At 38.6% G+C, this 12,924-nt stretch overlaps 1 protein-coding gene across 4 annotated transcripts; it reads left to right on the forward strand.

Annotated features, from left to right (window-relative positions):
- The first annotated feature begins 417 nt into the window (after positions 1-417).
- Positions 418-6,628, forward strand: LOC126583201 (lipid phosphate phosphatase 2-like). 4 transcript variants are annotated; one of them, XM_050247518.1, is made up of 9 exons: positions 418-653; positions 2,438-2,530; positions 4,271-4,492; positions 4,614-4,701; positions 4,789-4,910; positions 5,026-5,116; positions 5,259-5,447; positions 5,527-5,586; positions 6,207-6,628. In XM_050247518.1, the coding sequence occupies exons 1-9, from the start codon at positions 591-593 to the stop codon at positions 6,413-6,415; spliced, it is 1,137 nt and encodes a 378-aa protein (XP_050103475.1). In that variant the 5' UTR covers positions 418-590; the 3' UTR covers positions 6,416-6,628. The 4 variants fall into 4 exon arrangements, with proteins under 4 accessions (XP_050103475.1, XP_050103477.1, XP_050103478.1 ...); XM_050247520.1 differs by having other exon boundaries at positions 419-653; positions 4,801-4,910; XM_050247521.1 differs by lacking the exon at positions 2,438-2,530 and having other exon boundaries at positions 420-653.
- Positions 6,629-12,924: the final 6,296 nt, after the last annotated feature.

Here is a 12,924-nt window from a genome sequence, read left to right on the forward strand (position 1 = left end):
ATGTTGATCTTCTTCAATTCATCTGATCCGACGATCGAAAATTTAAAAGGTGTGTGAGAAGTAAAATAGGGTGTGTGGATATCACATCCCAAAGTTTAAGTTTTTTTCATTGGCTACTAAGTACTACGGTTTAGTGATGTTATTCTTCACTTGTAAGTAATAGGTCTTATATTCGATTCTCGTCAATGACGAATTTGAATCACATATTGCTAATCCATTGTGAGGTTTGACTTACTCCCCTAACCACTTAGTTTAGATAATATTGTTTGTTATTAAAAAAAATTCTTTTAATTAAAGTTTAAATATTTTTTATTAAATAAAGTTAATAGATATTTTTTTTTTTGTGAATAAAAAGTTGGGAGAATAACTTTTCATTAAAACTCCTTTTGCTTTTCTTGGTTATTTTGTTTTTTAATTTTGTTGAGATGAACCACTCTAGAGAGTAGACAAAATTAGGAAGTTTCCCACCCCGTCTAAGTCAACAGTGCCACGGCCACTGTCGCTATCGCCTCCACATTTCATTCCACGAATAAATTCTGAAACCAGAAACAGTTGGTATTGGATCGAAGCTCTTGGTTAAGTTTGGTACAATGCCTTGGTGGGATATTGGATTGCTTTCTCGTCTCAAAAACTTGAGAGGCGTCGTCTTTCAGGTCAGTGGGTTTCTCTTCTTTCTGTGTATTTTACTAGATTTAAGCTTGTAATATCCGATGCATATTTCGGAAGCATGTGGGTAAATTCCAGGTGGTTTTTGGCCCTTTTTGTTGTAATTCACTGTCGTTTTGGATGATTTCTTGTTTTGCCTCAAGTTACTGTGTGATACTTCAGTTTCCGCAATTATATATGTATATGTATGCTTGTATGTATGTAGGTGATGGGTTTGTGCCATCTTTGTACTATATAACTGTTAATAGATGCAAAAGAAAAAAAGTTGATTTTGGAGACAAAAGTTGAAGAAATTTAGAATCTTGAGAATTTTGGATATTAGAAACTTGATTTTTTCCTAAAATTGTAGAATCTTGAATTGTTCTTGTTCATGAGAATCATTACTGCTTGACATGAAATGGGGTTTAAGCCTAGATCTGAGACAATCATGGATACTTATTGTTGGCTGATAGAATGATTTAATCTATTAGAATTATCATTTAAACTCAACAGAAAAGGGAGAAGAAAAGAAGGAAAAGATTGTATAGTCGGACTAGTTTTTTACTAGGATCTCTTCCTCACCTCTCCCGCTATCTTCTTCGAAGTCAAAAGTCTAGATTCACTGACCAAAATCATTAAGGGGTTGTTTGGTATTCAGTTTGAAAATGATTTATGGTTTTCAAAAATGAAGAACGCAACTAAATACATAGTCGTAGTACTCATTCGTTTCAAAAACAAAACAAAACTGAATCCAAGAAGGATACCAAACGGGCCCTTACTTTTTCACTGCTCCAGCTCATTTTGTGGGGCTAAATTTACTAACTCTTGTACGTTAGGTTTATTTATGTAAGGTTGGTGTATTGGATTTTCGAAGCCTGGGAAGCTGCTTCTTAAATGTTGTTGTGAACTGCATCCTCATTCCTTATGTTCTTTGTGTATGCTTGAGAAGATTGTTTTTGCCGTGTCTTCTCACTCCTTCAGCTGTTCAAAGGAACTTCTTATTAATCAAATTTTTGTTCCGTTTCCCCTCACCCTTTGGAGCAGTACTTTTTGTGCCTCTGATATTGCACACTAGATTCCAGCAAGAAAACATATTGGTATACCGTTTGGTGTGCCCTGTGTTGGCACGATCAGTTACTGATTGGAATTTTAGTCGAAGATAAATATTTTAGAAGCTTAGGATCTAAAGATACTGATATATGGACCATAGATATAATACTTTGTATAGTTTTATTGTTTGGGTCAACATAGGTGATTGGTTTTCCTAAAGTGCATCCACCAATAGAGCATCATAAAATGTTGGGTGATTCGGTTGAACTAAAGATTGTGAGCTTGTATGCTTTGTCACTTTTTCTATTGCTGGGTTACCAAATACATGCTTTTCTTTTTCTGAATGCTAGTATCTCTCATCACACACAAACGAAGTCACACACAAAGTAACACACAAACGAAGTCACACATGACACATGATTCAAACATTTACATTCTTAATAAATGAATCCATTTTTAGGTTTCATAGTGTTTGTCTAGGTGATAGAGGGATATTGTAGCAAGGTGTACAGTTAATATGTAGTTAGGGTTAATGGCAGTTTTGCTCTGCTGATTCCATAAAAGCTTCAGGCCCAGAATCTACAATGTTCAAATCCAGTTAATGGTATACATACAACTGGCGTGGAGTTACAAACACAACTTATGAATTTGTGATTAAGTCTAATGTAACTGGTGCCCTTAGTGAATTTAACCCCTGAAGATTGATTTCTTTTCTTTTTTTTTTTTTTTTGGGGTTATCTAGGGTGTGTCAAGCAAGAAGCCGGAGATTTCTGTGGTTAATACTGATTTGTTCACACCCATTCACTTACCATTGATAGAACACAGGGAGGATGAGGTATTTCTTTTCTTTTGCTGAATTCATGGAGAAATGAGCATGGCCTATATCTTAGGCTAATATAATTAGAGTTTTGTCCATTAATATGTAAAGGCTAAATTATACTTTTGGTCCATGTAGTACTATCCTAGTTTCATTTTTATTCCTGTAGTTTCAGTTTGAACAATAGTTAGTGATGTTTGTGACATATTCCGAAGTACCAGTTCCGTCAACTTGGTTTTTAGTCATATGGAAGGGTAAAGGAGTAATTTAACAATATGTTTTAGCCATTCCTTCCATTGTAAAATTTCAAAAATATCCTAAGTTTCTAAAATTTCCTTTCAGAAATACCCAATTTCTAGATGAAATCCCCTTTGCTTGCTCTGAACATCATCAGCAATAGCAGAGAGCTAAAAATCAGAGAATTAGATTTTCACCCTTCTACCTATCTAGCATGTGCCATTTTGGCCAACCGATTTGACAGAAAAGTATTCTTGTTTGTATCAATGGTCCCTGAATCTTGAGTTACAGTTTGGTCTCTCAGCTCAAATAATAGGCCCCGTAGTCCCTCAACATCACTGTGTTCCAATTTGGTGTCAAAAGTAATATTTATATGAACGTTGATGTACCAAATGAAATGCTGGGACCTCATCATTTATGCAGACAGATGTAAATAGAATGCTCTTGCACAGACATAGGGGGTCTCATACATCTAAATGTTCAAACACAAGGGCATGCTCATTTTTATCTGTACTTTTTGAATTAATGCAGATCTGTATGGCTGGTACAAAGCCATAGCTTGTTAACCAAATTTCTTCTTTACTTACATTTTGTAACAGAAAGAAAATAAGTAAATATTTCTCTGTGAACATCCAAATGGTTGACAAAATGATTAGATACAAGTGTTGCGATCTAAGGCGTCCAATACGGAAATTTTTTTATGAAAAAAAAAATTCTTCAAATCATAAGGTGGTACTTTTCTTGTCACACATGAAAAGTTGAACCAAACAATAATCAGACATTTGACAAAAAAAAAAAAAAAAAAAAAAAAAAAAAAAATATGACAAAAATTGTATCCAACGCTGAATATAACTTTTCCTTCACATGTCTGGTATTGGTTATTGATCTTATAATTTCATAAGCATTTATAAGATGTAAAATCAGCAAAAGCAGCCAATACTATTTAATGAGACAAGCATCCAGTGCATGTATTTCTGTCTCTGGATTCTGACAGACCTTGACGGATAGTCATTGCTTTAAGCTTACATAGAGATTGCTTGTCATGATTGCGGGTTACAATTGCATTTTGTTGAAGAATTTACCAACGAATGCAACACAGCTCACTCACTGGTTATTCATAATGTTTTGGTTATTTCCTGTGGCTGTTATTCCTTATTAGCATTCACCTTTATTGCACACAGAATTACCGTCTTGATTTGTCCTCTCTTCTGTATCGGTGTCCTTTTCATTGTGTTTATTGTGGGTCCTATAATTATTTTCTTTTACTTACCTTTTATCGTAGCTTATTACAATTTTTTCTCACAATGCTGTTATCTTGTGAAAACATGTCTATACTGGACATATCTAGTATTATTATTACTATTTGGTTAACTGATAAAAGAATTTGGTAGTTCTTTTATATAAAATGTGATAAAAAGTATTTTCTTTGGAATCTTCTCTCTTTTTTTGTGGCCATCGATGTCTTTTTGTTATGCCGACGCACTGTAAGGAGTACACATTGATGTCTATTTTCATGAGCAGAACAAAATGCAGGCAGTTCAGCTTGGTTCGCATACCGTAAGGTCCCATGGAGTGACACTTGCAAGGACACACATGCATGATTGGGTGATACTGATGCTTCTTGGGTTGATAGTTGTCATCCTTAATGTGATTCATCCATTTTATCGCTTCGTAGGAAAAGACATGATGACTGATCTTAAATATCCCTTGAAAACTAACACAGTACCTGTTTGGGCCGTCCCTGTAAGTTGTTACCATTCTGTTCTAATCTAATGAGACCATGTTTACAAATACATTACTTGAATTCTGAATTGATGTGATTTGTGATGCCCCCCTCTCTTGCCTCCTCTCCTTGGATGCTTAGATGTATGCAGTTGCACTGCCCATTGCAATTTTTGTTGTTGTCTATTTCCGCAGGAGAGATGTCTATGACCTTCACCATGCCATACTAGGTGATCAGTTTTCCGACTACTGATTTTACGAAGAATATTTAAATATATACGACATTCACTGAAGAAATACAACCTGACGGTTAAAAGTTGTTACTGCAGGTCTATTGTTCTCTGTCCTGATAACAGGGGTTCTTACAGCTGCTATAAAAGATGCAGTTGGTCGACCCCGACCAGACTTCTTTTGGCGTTGTTTTCCAGATGGGAAGGATGTACGGCATTCTTGATTCACAGTTATTTTAGATTGTAATTCGAGGGCAGTGTTCTTTTCGATTATTCGTACATGATTCCATTGGAAGTCGAAGTTAATAACTAGTTTTTCCTCAGGTGTATGATGAATGGGGAAATGTTGTATGCAATGGTGTGAAGAGTGTTATAAAGGAGGGGCACAAGAGTTTTCCAAGTGGCCATACTTCATGTAAGCAGCACTGCAGTGTCCAGTATTCACTGAATATAATTTACATGTGAACAACTTCGTCGGTAATGTCACACAAGCACTATATTTACCTCAATCTGTTGCAGACTTTTTAACATCGAGGAAATTTGGATTGAATATGCAGGGTCCTTTGCTGGTCTTGGATTTCTCTCTCTGTATTTGTCAGGAAAAATACAAGTATTTGATCGCAAAGGCCATGTTGCAAAACTTTGCATTGTTATTTTTCCACTACTTGTTGCATCACTTGTCGGAATTTCTCGAGTCGATGACTACTGGCACCACTGGCAAGATGTATTTGCTGGAGGTCTTCTAGGTTTGTGTCATAATGAATGGTAACTAAACAACTTGCTGAACCTTATTTGTAAGTAACAATCAGGGAATCATTTTTGCAGGGCTTACGGTTGCTACATTTTGCTATTTGCAGTTCTTTCCACCCCCATATCATGCCCAAGGTATGGTACCAAGCAAATTCTATACGGTTGTTTTTGTCATGGGGAAATATTTTCTAGAGATGTTGCTTTTTTGGTGTTGTGACATTAAGTTACATTTTCGTAGAATCATATTTGTGGTGTTTCTTCTTTGTTGACTAACTTGGTTTATTGTAATTGCAATGGTCTGGTCTTACTTTTTCTTTGCTTATCAATGACGGTGCTCCTTTTGTGTCCTCTACGACTAGTGAAATATTTTGCACATAATATCTCTCTGTGGCATATGTTTTGATATGTGCGCGCTTGTGCTTGTGGAAGTTTGTAAAAGAATACAGTGGGTGACGTAAATGTATGTAATTTGGAATCAACAGTCCAATTTCTTCATGTTAATTTTCTAATTTGGCTTGATGTTTTAAGAGAATTTCCATTTGTATCTACCAAATTAACATAGATCTTGTTTCACTGAATTAGTGTTTCGCTCTTCCTTGGTCGGACATGCCTGTCTGCTTTGTATTGAAGCGGTGCATGCCTGTCTGTTATGTATCGAAGCAGTGCTAATGAACATAGGCCTTCTTTCGAATTGTTTTAGTAATTTTTCAAGGTGTGTTTTTATAGCATCTGATTTTCTATACATCCATTTGTAGGTTGGGGCCCGTATGCTTACTTCCAGGTGTTGGAGGAGTCACGTTCAGGGACACAGGTTACCAGCACGGTAAATGCGAGCAATGTGCAGGTCAGAGATTCTTGGGTTGGGAATCAGGTAGACGAAACAAGCATCCATGGATGTATGGGGTTAACATTAGCACGTGATTCTGGTTCGGCATTGGAAGATTTAGAATCTGGAAGGAGATAGTTTTGTGCATTTGTTGATTCTTCCTCCAAGCTCTTCAAAAGTGTGTTTTGAATGCAAAGGTTACTCGGACGTTTGGAGCTTATTCCTGCCGGTGTACATATTTGTAGAGAAATACCACGATTCAAACTGACAGGAACACTGCCTTTGCTTCCAAGCTTGTTTTTACGAATCTTGACGGATTCTGTTTATATTTTATATCGCCAGTTAAAGCTCCACCTGCGCCTGCATGATGAATGGATTATAAGTTTTTAGTTCAACAGTTGTTATCTATCTGAAAATTGCATCTAATGATAAGTAAAAAGAATACAAGCTTCTTACCGGCATGAGAGTTTCGAATCGTCCTTGTTTTCTGCTCGTTGAAGGAAAAAAGTTGTTGCTTCAATGAGAAAATTAACGAAGAATAATGTAATACAGTAAAACCTCCCTAAGCGAAACTAACCTCATCTAGTCAAAATTTTTTTGCCTCAACTTGGGGCATTTATATATCAGAATAAACTTTACATTGTAATAAGTTATAATTTTTTTAGGTCCAATCTTAAGAAACTTGCCTTCACATAGCGATAATTGTTAGTAAGACTTTAGGGTTAAGGGGAGGCTACAAATGTTATGTACCTGTTATTTGTAAAAGAAAAAAATTGGAAAAAAAGAAAAGAAAAAGAAACGCCAATTCTAATATTTTGACACATGTCCCAGACACTTAACCTTCTAATCTAATGCTGTCAACTTTAAAAGAAAGAAAGAGAAAGGGGTGTGATGAGGAGATGCAATAGCTCAGCGGTGAGGACGAAAGAGGGTGTCGGCAGGGGCAGATGGAAATAGGGACCAAGAAAGTCCCAGGACCAACCAAGTTCGGAAAATATACATGTGAAAGTATTTTTGAGGATCCTTCGAACGTTTGATACGAATCCCTTTTGTGCTTACTAAATGTTTGATGCAATGCATGCTAGGTATGTCTGGACATATTGCGTCGACAACATTCGACAAATTTTCTCTATATCACTCATCATATTGCTCAATATCTATTGACATGTGCACAACAAGCCCACCGAGTGAATAAGCTGATTTTTTATTGCGTTCTTCGAGTTTTGTTCCTATCTAAAAAACTTGTATTTAACACTGGGAGCCCTAAACATTCATATCATGGGTCCGCCACTAGGTTCTGACGACGAAGTCCTATGGCTAACGTGGTCGGGTTGGGTGGAGAGGTATGCTGGCTTTTTTGGTTTTTATTTTTTTATTTTTTTTATTTTTTATTTTTTTATTTTTTAATAAATTTTATTTTTTCAATTTTACTTAAGCGATAATAAACATATTCTATTTATAAAGTGATAATCCAATAAAAAATAAATACGTTAATCAACACTTAATTGATAATGCAATTTAGTTTATAAATATAGTTTCTCTACTAGTTAACCTTTCTCCTTATATATTGAAGGCAACCAGTAAAGAAAATTGAAAATTGTTGTTTATATATGGCTTGTTATCTATTGAGTGTTTTCACATTCTATTTTCTACTAAAAATTTATGTACGCCCTCCATATTTTAAAGTGCAAGTAAAATATTATAATTTGCAGGTCAATGTCACTAGCCAAACAAAAGCTGTTACTCATGAAATTATAGGACCAGTTGAATCTCAAATTCTATTTAAAACAATCTAAGGTTTTTTTTTTTTTTTTTTTTTTTTTTTTTTTTTTTTTTTTTTCGAAGCACTAACTCCGCCGTGTAAGTTTATCTTACATTGCCGGTCCCAAGCCCGGATAAAGGAGGAGGGGGAGGGCGTTAGGTAGTCGACAACCGGCACTCCATGATTACGTCGAATCCTTATGAAAATGAATCCAGAACGAAATCGCACTAAAGCTAGGGTGTCACCCGTAAGTGGCACGCTGTGTGGCCCGAGCACAGTGATAAGTGAGCAAGGGTCGCTGTATCTCCATCGGCATCCTGATGCAGTGTTAAATGAGCAAGGGGGCTATAGAAACTTCTTTTCGAACGACTCCACTCAAAGTTGTTTGGGAGCATATGCTCCTATCAACTTTACACGGGACACACAAAAGAAGTACTTTGATCCTATTAGACAGGGAAGGGTGAAGAAGCTAGGACAGAAGGGTAGAGTTCAAGAGAGCAAAATGCGTTTAGGAACGTGGAATATAGGAACCTTGACGGGAAAATCTATGGAAGTAGTAGAAGTTATGGTGAGGAGAAGGATAAATATTATGTGCCTACAAGAAACTAAGTGGGTTGGGCGTAAGGCAAAGGATCTAGAAAATTCAGGGTTTAAACTATGGTATTCGGGCACAAATAGAACGAGAAACGGTGTTGGCATCATCGTGGACAAGACCTTGACACAAGATGTTGTAGATGTCAAGAGGGTAGGAGATAGAATCATGGCAATCAAGATTGTAATAGGACAAGAACTTATCAATGTGATTAGTGCGTACGCACCTCAAGTAGGGTTGGATACGAGTTCGAAGGAGAAATTTTGGGAAGACCTTGGAGACTTGGTGCAAGGAATTGCTCAGACGGAGAAGTTATTTATAGGAGGAGATTTAAATGGACACGTGGGCAGGGAGACAGGCAACTATGGAGGTTTTCATGGTGGCCATGGTTTTGGGGAGAGAAACGAGGATGGGGAAGCTATCTTGGATTTTGCAATGGCATATGATCTCTTCTTAGCCAACACCTTCTTTAAGAAGAGAGAAGAACATGTGATCACCTACAAGAGTGGGTCGTCAAAAACACAAATAGATTTTCTCCTAATGAGGAAAGGGGATCGTATAACTTGTAAGGATTGCAAAGTTATACCACATGAGAGCGTGGCTAATCAACATCGCTTGTTGGTGATGGATGTATATATCAAAAGAGTGAGAAAAAAGAACAAGACTTGGAAGTGCCCAAGGACTAGATGGTGGAATCTAAAAGAAGAAAAACAAGCCATCTTCAAAGAGAAAGTAATCACCCAGTGTGTGTGGGATAGAGAGGGGGAAGCTAACCAAATGTGGGATTCCATGGCTAGTTGTATCTGAAAAGTAGCAAAAGAGGTATTAGGAGAGTCCAAGGGTTTTGCCCCACACCAAAAGAAATCTTGGTGGTGGAATGAGGAGGTACAAACAAAGGTGAAGGCTAAGAAGGAATGTTGTAAAGCTTTATACAAGGATAGGACCGATGAAAATGGTGAAAGGTATAGAAAAGCGAAGCAAGAGGCGAAGACAGCTGTGAGAGAAGCTAAGTTAGCGGCTTATGACGATATGTATAAGCGACTAGATACCAAAGAATGAGAGTTGGATATCTATAAACTAGCTAGAGCAAGGGAAAAGAAGACAAGGGACCTAAACCAAGTGAGGTGCATCAAGGATGAGGATGAAAAGGTTCTTGCTACAGAGAACGCGGTTAAAGACAGATGGAAAGGTTATTTTCATAATCTTTTCAATGAAGGACATGAAAGGAGTGCTTCTTTAGGGGAGTTGAGTAACTCAGAAGAGTGCAGAAACTACTCTTTTTATCGTAGAATCCGGAAGGAAGAAGTGGTTGTAGCTTTGAAGAAGATGCAGCATAGAAAAGCAGTAGGCCCAGACGATATACCAATCGAAGTGTGGAAAGTTTTGGGAGAGACAGGTATAACATGGCTCACTGACTTTTTCAATAGGATTTTGAAAACGAAGAAGATGCCAAATGAGTGGCGAACGAGCACTTTGGTGCCTATCTACAAGAATAAGGGCGATGTACAAAATTGCATGAACTATAGGGGTATTAAGCTAATGAGTCATACAATGAAGCTCTGGGAGAGAGTCATTGAGCATAGATTGAGGCAAGAGACACGGGTTTCGGACAACCAATTCGGGTTCATGCCAGGGCGCTCAACCATGGAGGCAATCTATCTCTTACGAAGATTGATGGAAAGATATAGAGATGGGAAAAAGGATTTACACATGGTCTTTATAGATTTGGAAAAAGCGTATGATAGGGTCCCAAGAGACATTCTTTGGAGGATTTTAGAGAAGAAAGGAGTACGAGTAGCATATATCCAAGCTATACAGGATATGTATGAAGGAGCAAAGACTGCCGTAAGAACTCATGAAGGACAAACCGAAAGCTTTCACATAACTGTAGGATTACATCAAGGCTCATCCTTAAGTCCTTACCTTTTTGCGTTGGTAATGGATGAGTTAACAGGACATATTCAAGATGATATTCCTTGGTGTATGCTTTTCACAGACGATATAGTGTTGATAGATGAAACTCAGGAAGGGGTAAATGTAAAGCTTAACCTTTGGAGAGAAGTGTTGGAATCTAAAGGTCTTCGCCTAAGCCGATCAAAGACAGAATATATGGAGTGCAAGTTCAGTGCAAATGGAGGCCAAAACGAGTTAGGGGTGAGGATCGGAGATCAAGAAATACCAAAGAGCGACCGTTTTCGTTACCTAGGATCTATCTTGCAAAAGAACGGAGAATTAGATGGAGATCTCAACCATAGAATACAAGCTGGATGGATGAAGTGGAAGAATGCATCCGGCGTGTTGTGTGACCGTCGTATGCCACTGAAGCTCAAGGGAAAATTTTATAGGACGGCAATAAGGCCGGCGATGCTGTATGGCACAGAATGTTGGGCGGTGAAGCATCAACACGTACACAAAATGGGTGTAGCGGAGATGATGATGCTTCGTTGGATGTGTGGGCACACGAGAAATGATAAGATTAGGAATGAGGATATCCGGGGTAAAGTAGGAGTAGCCGAAATTGAAGGAAAGATGAGAGAAAATCGGTTACGGTGGTTTGGACATGTGCAAAGAAGGCCTACTGACGCTCCGATTAGAAGATGCGACTATGGGACAGAGGTTCAGGGCCGAAGGGGTAGAGGAAGACCTAGGAAAACTTTGGAAGAGACCCTAAGAAAAGACTTAGAGTACTTGGATCTAACGGAGGACATGACATAGGACAGAACACAATGGCGTTCTAAGATTCATATAGCCGATCCCACTCAGTGACTTGGATTTTCCAAGTCTCCAACCGAGAAGTTTTCCTCACTCGGGAAATTAAGGGAACACTACCTCAACCTACATGCTCCACTCACAATACAAGCTTCAACAAAAGAAAATTCAAAGAACTTAGCGAAGAAGGCTTTGGTGTATTTAACACAATACGTTGAAATGAAGGAAAACTTATTTATTGATATCCCCGATAAGTTACAAATATGTACATATACTTGAGTCAAAATAAACAAACAAGAGGGAGCCTTCACAAAGGTTGCTTAGGAGAAGTCTCAAGCAGTCGGTAGAGCCCCAGAAAGAGAAGGCACCGGAGGGGGATCATTCGGAGCCTCAGTACTGGACAGAACCCTAGAAGGAGGAGGCATCAGAGGTCGATCATTTGGAGCTTCATTACGCGGTACAGCCCCAGAAGACGAAGGCAATAAATGCCTTTGGAACAAACCCACAAATCTCTGATGATCAAGTAAAACCTGACCATCAGATTCCTTCATCTGGTCAAGCTTCATCTTCATGTTTGTAGCATAGTCATGTGCGAGCCGGTGCAATTGTTTATTCTCATGCTTGAGCCCTCTAATATCCTATTTGAGACTCATCAATTCAGCCGCCAATGATTCAACTTGGCGGGTTCGAGCAAATAGGCGTTGGGCCATATTAGACACAGAACCTGCACACTGAACACTAAGAGCCAGAGAATCCTTAACAGCCAACTCATCAGACCGTTTGGAAAGTAGTCTGTTATCTTTGGGAGTGAGAAGGTTCCTGGCCACTACCGCAGCGGTCATATCATTCTTCATCACGGAATCCCCAACGGTAAGAGGACCAGTAGGGGAGACGAAGGATGGGCGCCATATGTTGTCTGGAGAAGGCGGGGCTGCCTCTTCAACAAGGTTCAAGTCAAAACGATGGTCGGAAGGGCCAGACATTTTCAAAGGTGTTGAAGAGAGAAGAGGTCGGACAAATCAAGATCTTAGAAGTGCAAGAATGGAGCTTATACTGGTGGATATTCAAGTGTGCTTTGGAACTTAATGTCAGCCCCTATAAAAATCTGCACTCGACGAAGCTTCAGAAATCGAAGAGGCGCCTGCTCAGAAATCGAAGAAGCGTTTGCTTTCTCAAAAGCTGGGCTGCTCAGAGACCACGAGGGTCGATCTCAGAAATCGAAGAGGCGTTTGCTTTCTCAAAAGCTGGGCTGCTCAAAGACCACGAAGGCCGATCTCAGAAATCGAAGAGGCTTGCTTTCTCAAAAGCTGGGCTTCTCAGAGACCACGAGGGCCGATCTCAGAAATCGAAGAGGCACCTACTTTTCCAGCCTTGTCAGCACCTGTCACACGCACACTCAGCTTTGCGGAAATTATGGGCATTTTGTCGAAGATTTCTGGCGAAGTAGAAAACCACATATAACTTTGCCAAAGTTCTCTGACAAAGTTGAGACACGTGAAGCTTGCAGCTCCCACTACATCGCTCTGACCAAGAAGGGTAAAAGAATAGCAAAGAAACAACACTAGCAAAGTTTAGACACATAAA

Source organism: Malus sylvestris, chromosome 9 (assembly GCF_916048215.2).
Source record: "Malus sylvestris chromosome 9, drMalSylv7.2, whole genome shotgun sequence".
Lineage (NCBI taxonomy): Eukaryota > Viridiplantae > Streptophyta > Magnoliopsida > Rosales > Rosaceae > Malus > Malus sylvestris.